Below are 12,177 nucleotides of genomic sequence, written 5' to 3'. Positions count from 1 at the left end.
ACTTTATCTGCATGATTCAGTTGATTTATGTTATGCATCTAACGGGAAACGTACTTGAGCTGTTCAGAGCGGTGGTTCTTTACCCGTAGATATCTGTTTACCACTGGTCCTTAAAGTAATTTAGTGCGGACCACCCATTACATTATTACATATATCTTACATATATAGTTGCAACCAAAATCAAAGGTGATTGAATATAACAATTTTTTAGAAACAAACTACCATTATTAATTAAACAACTATTATATCATAATGTTTTTAAAAGCTCGTTTTCTACATGATACAGAAATAACTATGGTTGTGTAACCAGAAGTACTGGTAATTAATATGTTAAAGATAATTCAATATGTACCTGATATTCCTTAGGGCAAATGTATTTACTTAATTATGTTCAATGAAGTTGAGGGAGAACACTACTTTTTTTTGGTAAGTAGTCACTGTACCCTCCTCATGAACCACCTTTGGTCTGGGTACCACCTGTTGGACGCCACTGGTTTTCCTGTTAGACTTTATTACACTTGTCAAAAAATCACTTTTTGTAATTTTATGCATGGTGGTTAGTTTTCATACCAAATGATGTGAGTTTTTGTTACCCTGTTTATTCTTGTTCTGTTCAAAGGACAAACATCAACAACTGCTTAAACTGTCTGTCATTTCTATTCAATTACTTCATTACACAATTTTGGGGGTTAAATGTTTCTTACTTTCATGAGACATTTATTGCTCTAATCTTTTCTAATATAATATACTTATTGACAACAAACTGCACCAAATATGGGGGAAAAAAACAATTTCAAGTTTATGAATTACAATTTTTTTGATCCTCATTAAGGTTTAAATTTTAACAAAAATATTAGACATCTACTGCTGTAATTTTATTGAAATGTTAGCAATATAAAGTGACTATTGGTTTGAAATTTGTGTTAGATCAGCTTTTGCTGATCTTATTTTTATGTATTGATTAATTTATTTTAAGCATTTAATACACTTTTGTTGAATCTTAAAGAAATAAAAGTATGTGTGAAACCCCATCAAACATTCTTCTCTATAATTCCGTGGAATTTTAAAAATGTGTTTATATGAAATCTCACATTTGTTCAGAAGGTATTTAAATTGTTGGTATATTACTAAGCTTATTTCATCATACTACTTTTCCTTTGTAGAGCTGCACCGAACTCAAACAGAATTTGATGATAGTCTCACCCTCAAGATGTTCCTTTTACAATTTGTGAACTACTACTCGTCCATTTTTTACATTGCATTTTTCAAAGGAAAGTAAGTTTACATATTCATTTTTTATTCTTTCTAAGACAGTTCGATTTATGTTAGCTTTATTATCATGAATAATAAAGCTAACTAATTATTGTTTCATCAATTATTTATTCACTCATTTATTTTGATATTTCATTTTTTAAAATTTGTTGTAAATATTTCTTTAGGCTTGTTGGTCATCCTGCTGATTATAATTTACTTTTTGGCTACCGTCAAGAAGAGGTAATTATTGTTTTTATATTTTTTTAAATAACATTTGTTCTATGAAAATACCATTGGTTTAAGGTATGTTTACTATTTTAATTTCAGTTCTGTTTAACATAGTTTGATGTTTAATTTATTCAATAGATTTCAATATTGGAGTACAGGTAAACCTCTCTGACCGGCCACCCTTGTTTAGCGGCCACCCCTGTTAGTGGCCAGTTTCGCAAAGCACGAAATTTTTGGCCTATGTGCACAATGTTAACTGAACCCTTCAGAGCAGCCACTCAAACTCCTCTGAGCGATAGAGTAGTTGCCTGTCTGTCTTCGAAAAAGACTGGCGAATACTCTTCCATTTCGGTTTTTAATTTTATTTACCGTCGGCTTTTTGTTTAGAGAACGGCCAAGTATTTTCTATGTTAAGGTTTTTGTAACGGGAGGGGGAGGGGGTCGACAATGAGGACTGTCGCCCCACTTAATTTCCCTTTTAGGCTTGATTTCGAATTTAGATGATGAAGTTCCTGATATTATTTGTAATATACAAAAAGCTAAGTTTTCGACTCTGCAAACTTCGGAGAGAATTGATGACATCATTGCTAAATCAGAAGCCATAGCTGATGACTCAGTTCGGGATTTGTTTGTACAAGTTAAAAACAAACTTGGAAAAAAAAAGGTTTCTATGAAAAAGTGTAATCAAACACAAATTGAATCATTTTTTCCTAAAAAGTAGAAATCATGAAATAAAGCATTTTTCTTTTCGTTATTTTCTCGAATAATTTTAAAGTGTTGAATGGGGTCATTTCCAAAATTTTAAAAGTATTTTTTTCTGAAAGAGCATGCTTAAAAACATAGGATCTGACCATTTTTTTAAATAATTTAACTAAGTTTAATATTTTTAAAAAATTACTTAAATTGGTGCGCTTTCACTGTTTACATTTCTTCCCGATGACATCACAAATGATGAAATGCCATTCAGTGTTGCCATTCACAGAACAAAATATTTAATTCGCATCTTTACTGACGTGTATTGGCAACAATATGGTTGATATTAAGCATAGAGAGCAATTTTAGTTCGCTTTTTAATTATCATAACATAGAAAGATGCGCCAAATAGCATCATTTGTGACGTCATCAAGATCATTACTTGTTTGAAAAATCAGACATTTTAAAAAATTAATTAAAAAATAACCCTTGGGAAAATGAAAGTATTTTCTAGGTCCATGTTATTTTTTTGCTTATTCTATCAATTTTATTTACTAAAAGTACTATTTTTGACTGAAGGAAACGACCTCATTGCATCATTTGTAGTACAGTTAGAGTTCAATGATCAAAACCCTTAAGAGCAACCACCTGTTCTGCGCTGCCAAGTTTTAACGGAAGTGAGGGGTGGCCGCTCAGAGAGGTTTTACTGTAACAACTTTTCATGTGATGCTTGAAATTTTTGCACAAAATGAAAGTTATTGTTAAATTGATTATAGGTTAAGTCGGGAAAGCATGTGCTATAGATACTAAGCCAAGAGCAGTGGCACATTTCTTTAAAGAATGAAAGCCTCTTAAAAATAGAAAAGCACCCCTAAAAACAGTTCAGAGGCGTAATCTACCCCTGACCATCCCTCCTCCCAATAAGCACCCTTGTAAGGCCCAACACTTCTTTCTGCTGACTAAGTTATTTTCTAAAATAAGTTGGCAGCAATAAATGCAACTCATTGTATCATCAAATTATTACAAAGTGACTGTTTAGAAGTCACTCTTGAATACTGAAGTGAAGCTGTTTGAATAGCTTTTAGTAGTATTCATAAATTCTTGATGACTACAAAACTTCAAGAGTTTTTCATCAATTTTATGCTAATATAGTCAGTTTATTCGAACATACTTCAAACAAGTTACTGCTGAGAAGAACTACATTTGTGATCGCCACCCCCTATAGTATTTAAACATATTTTTTTATTTTCCAGATAAGAGAAAGTATGGTTAAGATGAATTAATTTTTATCATTTCCCTTTGAATGTGTTTTAACAAGGTTCGACTGTGCTAAATAACTAAATACAGTAATACTATTAAAAGATGAGTAGGGCAGCAAAAATGAGAGAAATGGTGCACTATTTTTACAATAATTTCTTATGTATCACATTTTACAGGTTCAAAGTTATTTGCAACTGGCAGGATAACTTTGAATCAGTTTAATAACTTATTATAAATGGTATTTATCATAACAAATTCTTAATTTTGGTTCATTGTGCTATACTTCATATATTTTTCGCTTGGTTTTATGTCAATAGATGCAATGACACTAAAATTAAAATAGTAATGGGGCAGTTAATAAGAGAGAAATTATTGTTTGAAGTGACTCTGAAAGACTAAACCATTATTAGTAATCAACGCATTAATTACTTTTTTTACTGTCCACTGTTTGCTTGCTTCAAGTATTTTACTGCAAAATTTTTGCTTTCTGTGTGATGTGTATTTATAATATTCTCGTTTGTAGTGTGGAACTGGGGGCTGTTTGATGGAACTTGCTATCCAGTTAGCAATCATTATGGTTGGAAAACAGGCTCTTAACAATCTGATGGAAGTTATGTTACCGTAAGTGCCAAAGATTTCTGAGAAAAATTTAATTTAATTTTTTTTGTTAAAATATTTTTAAAAAGAGGATAAGAGAAGGAAACCCCTGAGAAAAATTTTGATGATGCTTGCTCATAATTGCATTTAAAAGTTCAATTCTCTCAAGAATTGCCTTTTTTTTTCAGGCATTAAAAAAAATCATGCTGTATTTTTTTTATTGATATTATTTTACATAGTTTTTTTTGTACAGAGGCTTAGTGACATTTTATCCTTAATCCGGTATTTAAATTTATGGTCAAACATTCTTTTGTTTCATTTTGTTGCATGTTATTACTTTATTTATATTCATTTAAAATTCATCATTAGCCTTGCTATTTTGAATCATTAAACGTAAATGTATGTTTCATCAAGCCACTTTCTTAAGCTGTATGAAAAAAATATATATAAAAAAAGGAGTTTAATTTCTTTTTAATTTTTTTTTCTCCCAAAAAAAAATTATAAACTGCTATGCCTTAAAAATTCTGCATGTTATCAGAATGCACTTTTTTCCATTCCATAAATAAAAAAAGTTAAAAAAAAAAATTGAGTTTTTTTTTAAAGATTTTTTTTTCAGCTTTATTTGTTTCTTTAAGTGCATGACTTTATTCTTGCAGAAGACCTAATCAAGACATGTTTATTCATACTCTTTCCGCTTCCACGACTATAAAAGCTGATGGCACAGTGCGGCTTGGGATTCCGAGTTTAGTAACTTTTTTTTTCAGGTAACAGAAACTCAGTCTTCCTGGAAAAGGGGCAGTAGTTATAAGTTGATAAAAGTGTATGTGCGCTGATAAATCAAATGTTGTTCAGCCCACGTGCGTTGTAAAAATTACATGCATGTGTATTTTTTTTTAATCGGTGAGAAAATTTGAATTGCAAAAATAATTTTTTCTTTTACACATGCATGCAATTTTCATTGTAAGCCTGGGTCAAGTGTCATTAGATTTTTCAATGCATGCGGCCGGTTTGAAGGTAATTGTCTCAAAACATGAAAATTGGTTCCTACTATGCATTCATTGCTTTATTTTTAAAAATTTGTATTATGAATTGAGAAAAACATCATTGTGGTTTTGCCTTCATCCCTAAAGAATTCCTGGAAATAAATGCAAAATTAAAAATTATAAGTGTTATGTAGGCTAAATAAAATAACAGAGAAAACTGGAGAGCAAGTAGCTGGTCAGAGCAACTGCTTTTGACCTCTCAGCCATAGAAGACCCCAGCATAGATTTAGACTCATTTTTTGTGTTTACTTTTTTTTTATGTTCCATTCTGGACTTAAAATTCAATAGATTAAGGTTGAAAGCAAAAAACAATTCTTAGCAATTCAGAAATAATTTGCAGACCTCAAGAATCTGTGATGGGTGTCGCAGCTTTGCGCTGTTTCTATTAAGGGTTGCTTTGTATTATTTAAAAATAAAAAGAAACAAAGATAAGAGCAAAGATGATTGTATTGTGGATAAAACCCAGATTTTAGTATTCTTCGATTCAGGATCCAGATGTTTCTAAAAATATGCAATTTAAAGTTGTCAAAAAAAAAAAAAAAAATACACACACACACACACAATGCTTTGAACACAATTTTATACAATAAGAGAATACACCAAAGACTGTAATAACTAAGCAATTTTGCTTCATTTCCTCCTTCCCTGAAAATTGATTTGGTCATTAAGTTTGAAGGAGAATCCTTCACTCAAAGAGTTGAATTTGAATTTCAGCTTCTGACATGTGTATCTATGTACAGTTGAACTTGGTTAATGCGAAATGTCAAAAATCCACAAATTTGTTCCTATTAGCCGTCATTCGTAACAACCGTGAATGAGTGATACTGTGAAAAAATGAAGAAAAGCTTACCTATATTTAAAAAACCATCACTACTAATATGCATATTGTAATCTAACTATTAGTACATTCAAACAAAATCATTCACTTCTTATAAATGTTTTTTGGAAAATATTGAAAATGGAAGATGATAATCAACAATCGGGGAATAGGTTGTAATAGACAATGAAATATGAACATTTTGATCGCCGTGTAAATTGAAATGTCACCGGTAAACAAATGTACGGGCTTTATTTTCTATGTAAATATTTAATGTTTTCTTCTCTTTACCCAATGGGACTTCTACTACCTAACAAAATGATAAATAATTTGAAAAAAAGAAAAAATATTTGTGATTTAGTACTGTAAGTAAAGAGGTCGGAAAATTTTGTTCGCCATAGCTAAGACTAAAATGTACGCATTATACATGAAATTTTAATTTGATTAGATAGCAAACCAAACTTAAGGAACAAACTGATTTAGCCGTGATTTTGTTTTAAACGTGTTGATATTAAGAGAGTTCAACTGTATTAGCAAACTTAGCTACTTTTTCAATGTAGATTTGACTATCAAAACATCAAAGCTCAACATGTATCGTAGTGTGCGCAAATGACTGGTAAATGTTTTGCTAGATAAACCTTATCATTAAAAATGGACAGTAACTCATAATGATAGAATTTATCCTAAACTTCTACAAGTCTCCTCACAGTGCTGTAGCTAGAAGCAGGCCTGCAGAGTCAGAGGGAAAAGGACAGACTCCGGGAGTTTTAGAGCCTTCAACTCTGACTCCTTTACCCTCGAAATCAGTCAAACTTCACAAGCACTGGTAGAGTTGCAGACTTTGAGGAAAAATGACCATCTCCGACCCTAGGAATTTTAAACCTTTGACTCTGACTGACTCCCTTACCACAGAATCAATCTGACTCAGACTCTGCAGTCCTGGTTGTGAAAGGGGGGGACACAGAGGAACTCCGTTCCTTGAAGTATTTAATTAAGTATATTAAAAATTGTAAATTTAAATTGGTTTCATACCACTTTTTCTTTAAAAGTGTACATTTTAAATTGAAGCTGGTCGAAGCGATCTAAACTGCCTTTTTTTTTTGTGTGTGCAAAAACCTATTAACCGTGATAGTACAAAATCCCATTGCAAATTTGCTCCCATCAGTTTTTTAAATAAAAGTTTTTAAACATAATTATGACTGTAGGAATATGTTTTTGCCGGATTGCCTATAAAGAATATGTTGCTTGTTGTTGTTGCTGATCCCCTTAATCTAGACCCCTTAGACCAAGTCCAAGAGATCATGTCGCACTAAAAGATCGAAGATAATCCTACTCTCATCTGACAGCTGCTCCATTAAAGCGCCAATACAACAAATAATATGAGAGGGAGAGGCAATAGCGAAGCATGGGCAAGTAGAAATGTCGAAGACCAGACTTCTAATGTGGCCAGACCTTAACCTAGCTAAGGCAGTTTGCACAAGTCTTGAGCAGGTCTTCTGCTAAGGCAATCCAGGATGCTCTGCGGTATACCAGTCGTGCTCAGGTGGAATCCTCCAAGTGAATTTTATTTTGTCAATAAACATGGAATGAACCTCTGAAACTTAAAATTGATGATGGGAGAATGGAAAGGTTACTGCCTTTTCCGCAGCGAGTTTTTCAGCGGCATCATTACCAGGGATACCAACATGAGAGGGGATCCACTGTAAGCACACAGAGCCTACCTCGGACAATGTAGCCAATTTGGAAACACTATCTTGCCCCAGTTGATCATAAATACATGACCAGTCTCTCAAGAATTGAATGGAACTCCTGCTATCAGTCAGAATCCACACATCACAAATACCAGTGTCCAAGGCGAGGCCCAGAGCTTCATTTATGGCAATAAGTTCCGAACGAAAAACAGAACTAAAATGAGGATTTCTGAAGCTATATTCGTAAGACTTGTCCTTTATTCTCATACAGACACCACTGCCAGTTCTTCTCGAATCATTAAAGAATATAGACGGAAGTAGGGGGAATTGGCACTGCAATTTTGAATTTTAGGTTTTTTTCAGTTTTGTTTTCTATCCCAAAAACTATTTACTTTCAAGTAAAATCCTTACTTGAGAAATCAAGAGCATGAAATTATTTTAAAAAAGATGTTTTTATTTTTATTGTAGATGTAAGAGGTACTGAGATATTTAATGTCAAATTTCATGAATTTTTCTAAAATTATTTTTTTTCCTCATTTTATTTCTCGGACTCTGCAATATAGACCAGTGCCAATAGCTTTGAAAATGGTAAAAAGTCGAAAAAATTTAGAACAGGATAAAACCAGTTAGAAAGGTAAGAAAATCTAATAACATTAATAGGAAAAATAAATTACGGGCGAGCTGAGTTCTTGAAGGGGGGTTTAAGGGGGGGAAATCGGTTTATCACGATTTCCGGAAAAACTAAGAGTCTTATCGAAAAAACTAAATTGCAAAGTTGTTGGTAATAAAAAGATCTACAACTTTTGCATTTGCACTTTTTTTCTATAACCTCAAAATATATGCGAAAAATTCAAAAAACCGACTTTTTGGTTTTTTATTTTTATCTCCCACAAAAAAATTTTTTTTTTCACTAAATTTAATTAAAAGTTACCTTATGTCCCAAATACACTGTAATTTTTTTGGATTTAAAATATTTATTTTTTCTCCTTATTTTGATTCAGTAGTAAAAAACCATCAGAATTTTCAATCAAAAAATCTCACGTCAAAATATCTGATTTTTTTAAAAAATCGGAGCAAGTTTTTTTCGTTGGAATCTCTACTTTTTGATGGTACAAAAAACAATATACCATACTATAGAAATTTTTCGCAAAAAATGAAGAAAATCAAAAAACTCGTATTTGAAAAAAAAAAAAAAAGTCATAACTATGTAAAAATTTTAAGCTCCTTATTAAAATGTACACTTTAATTACTCGAAAAATGAAATTTTTCATGTTACATTGACACAAACTGAAAATAAAAATATATTAAAATAATTAAAAATCAAGCTACAGCATGCATTTGTTTTATATCCTTCTCATCCACCATTAGACGGTGACTGCAGTGTCCCCTATAGTTTTTTGGAGTTACGAATAGCAAGCTACACTGTAGGATGGGATAAATGAGTAATTTCCGCAATTTCGAACTGTGTAACCTTGAATATTATGAAAAATAATCAGTTTTCCAATTGTGTTTGCTGTTAATTATTGTGTTTGCTGTTAATTTAATAAATAGCTTAAAATTTTACATAGTGATGATTTTTTTTTTTCAAATTCGAGTTTTTTAGATTTTCTTCATTTTTTGCGAAAAGTTTCCATAGTATTGTGTATTGTTTTTTATACCATCAAAAAGTAGAGATTCCAACGAAAAAAAACTTGCTCCGATTTTTTTAAAAAATCAGATATTTTGACGTGAGAATTTTTGATTGAAAATTCTGATGGTTTTTTACTACTAAATCAAAATAAGGAGAAAAAATAAATATTTTAAATCCAAAAAAAATACAGTGTATTTGGGACATAATAAGGTAACTTTTCATTAAATTTAGTGAAAAAATTTTTTTTTTTTGTGGGAGATAAAAATAAAAAACCAAAAAGTCTGTTTTTTGAATTTTTCGCATATATTTTGAGGTTATAGAAAAAAAGTGCAAATGCAAAAGTTGTAGATCTTTTTATTACCAACAACTTTGCAATTTAGTTTTTTTCGATAGGACTCTTAGTTTTTCCGGAAATCGTGATAAACCGTTTTCCCCCCCTTAAACCCCCCTACACCCCCCTTCCCGAACTCAGCTCGCCCGTAATTTATGTTTCCTATTAATGTTATTAGATTTTCTTACCTTTCGAACTGGTTTTATCCTGTTCTAAATTTTTTTGGTCTCAAACATTATTGGCACTGGCCTAATAGGCCTACAAATCACTTCTCTTTTCAGCTCAGGCTCTGGTTCAAAATTCACAGACTTTGCAATTTAAACTCTCCACACCTATAACAGCTACAATAAAAATTAAGCACTTTTTTAATGTATTTTTATGCTTTTTAATTTATCAAAGGCAACCCAGTAGAAACACATTCCTTTAATCATTAATATGTATAAAAATTATGTTTTGTGTGCAGGAAATAGTCTTAGACTATAACATATGAGGCAGTGAGAAGCGAAGGGATGCAAGTGGACATTTTCAAGTTTTGAGTAAAACTCGTTTAAAGATAACATCCTAGGTAGGCGTTCATTGAAACTTTTTTCTAAATCATGCTGTATAGCAGCAACTACCAGGGCTACTAGTACCATCTCTTGCCTCAAGATAGAGGAGAGGTTCACCTACCATGTACTGATTATCTACCATGTGTTACTACCATGTGTACTGGTTATCTCCAAATTTTTTAATTTTGCCACTTACATCCCTTTGCTTCTCACTGCCTCATATGTCCTTTAAAAAAATGCATCCCCAAGCATTTTTTTCCTACTACAGCATTGCTCCTCAGAAATCAAGTGAGGATATTATTCATAGCATATTCAATCGAAAATATTAAAAGACTGCAAACTATTTTTCTTTTATTATTATTTATTTTTAGATGGTTGACTTGGCTTTATCAGTGGTGGCAGCTTCGTAAGCGACGTCAACACAGTGGAAACAGGCATCATGTACCGACCAGATGGGAAGAAGATTACGCACTTGCAGAGTGGGGTCCTACTCACCTGTTCTTCGAGTATTTAGAAATGAGTATGTTTTAGCTTTTATTTCAGTGTGTTATACTGAAATTTACACATTGTTTATTAGGTTTGACAGGTCAATGTGTTCTGTTGAGAATTTTGGATGAAAGTTGCTTAATTTTTAAGAACACAAAACTTGTTTACTTGGTTGATTAAATCCATCTATTGACACCAAAAAGAAATGTTTTTTGAAAGTACAACTATAAAAATTACTAATGGTATATAGCAGCGTTTCTCTCCTTTTTTTGCCCAAGAGACTAGCAAAACTTTTTGAAAAAAATTCGCTGACCGGTCAGGTTTTTTCTTTTTTTTCTATTTAGTAAAAAAAAAAATGACTTGTAGAGTCAAAAGAGTTTATGCCCCTTTCTTTTCCTTTTTTTTTTCTTTAATTAAATGAATAAACTTTGACCCGTGAACTAGTGGAAAAAGTTAGCAGGCCAGTGAGTTATTTATTTTTTACGAAGTATAGTAAAAAACCTCTCTAAGCAGCCACTCCTCCGTTCCGCTAAATTTCGGCCGTTGAGAGGGGCCACTTTAAAGGATTTTTATTACAGTTGCAATATAATTCTATAATACACAATATAAGCAAGACAAAATACATAAAATGAAGTTTAAGACCGCTCTAAAAGGGAAATAGTATATTATTTAATTATTGTTTACATTTTTAGAAGAAGGGATACAATTTGTGACTTAAGTTATTAATTTTCTCCAACAATTGTTTTCAAAATCGAATTCAAAATGTTTTTCAATTCAAAATGACAAAGAAATTGTTCTAACCAATTTATTTGTGATTGCTTCTGAATTTCCGATGACTTTATTTATTATCCCCAAAATCACTTCAGTTGAAAGTTTAGTTTGCTCAAGATCACAAAACATATTAGTAAACTGATTGCCAGAGGCCGAATGTGATGAATGATGTCCTGAAAGACATAAAAATGTACTTGCTGAAAAGGTGTTAATAATACACACAGCGAATTGATTAGTTAATTTAAACCAATTCCAAACTAATATTAGATTTGATTGAAAAACGCTTATTTTCGCTGACTCGTTAACCAGAAAATATTTCTTTCAGTCGGCAGTGTAATTTTTAAAGTTCTCCATTCCTGTTTCGTTCTGGAAAGTATTTGAAATCATACTCTATTAATTCTCTTGCCGATTTTCTGCGTTCATATTACTCAGAATTTCAATACGTAGTTCGAGATTTACAAAATGATCTCCGACAGTGTTATTTGCGACTCAGATTACACGTACACACTGACCAACTAATAAAATAAACATAAGTGACATTTTTACACCAAAATTATCGCAATTCATTAAAGGCCAATAAGAATTCTCCTCTTTGAACTGAAAAGCAGCAGATTAGAAACAGAAAATGAATAGATTTTCCTGAAAAATGGAATGAATGCATCCACTTGACAGCCCTTCAGAAGGGTTGGTTGGCCGTTGCTAAGGGTGTTTTTAACATTAAGTCTATGGGCTAAAAAATCCGTGCCGCAAAAAAGTGATGTTTAGTGGGGTGGCCGCTTAAGACAGGTGGCCTCTCGGAGAGGTTTCACTGTAAATAAATAAAACTAT

The 12,177-nt window shown here is 31.9% G+C and overlaps 1 protein-coding gene across 1 annotated transcript in view; it reads left to right on the top strand.

The window, feature by feature from the left end:
* The window catches only part of LOC129218029 (anoctamin-5-like), a 66,999-nt gene that overhangs the window by 36,182 nt on the left and 18,640 nt on the right, over positions 1 to 12,177 (top strand). The window contains exons 18-21 of the mRNA XM_054852208.1: positions 1,164 to 1,275; positions 1,440 to 1,494; positions 3,959 to 4,056; positions 10,464 to 10,612. Coding sequence (XP_054708183.1) covers positions 1,164 to 1,275; positions 1,440 to 1,494; positions 3,959 to 4,056; positions 10,464 to 10,612 — 414 coding nt within the window. The remainder of the gene's footprint in view (positions 1 to 1,163; positions 1,276 to 1,439; positions 1,495 to 3,958; positions 4,057 to 10,463; positions 10,613 to 12,177) is intronic.

This window comes from Uloborus diversus, chromosome 3, assembly GCF_026930045.1.
Source record: "Uloborus diversus isolate 005 chromosome 3, Udiv.v.3.1, whole genome shotgun sequence".
NCBI classification, from domain to species: Eukaryota; Metazoa; Arthropoda; class Arachnida; order Araneae; family Uloboridae; genus Uloborus; species Uloborus diversus.
This window is presented reverse-complemented; position numbering and strand designations above follow the sequence as displayed.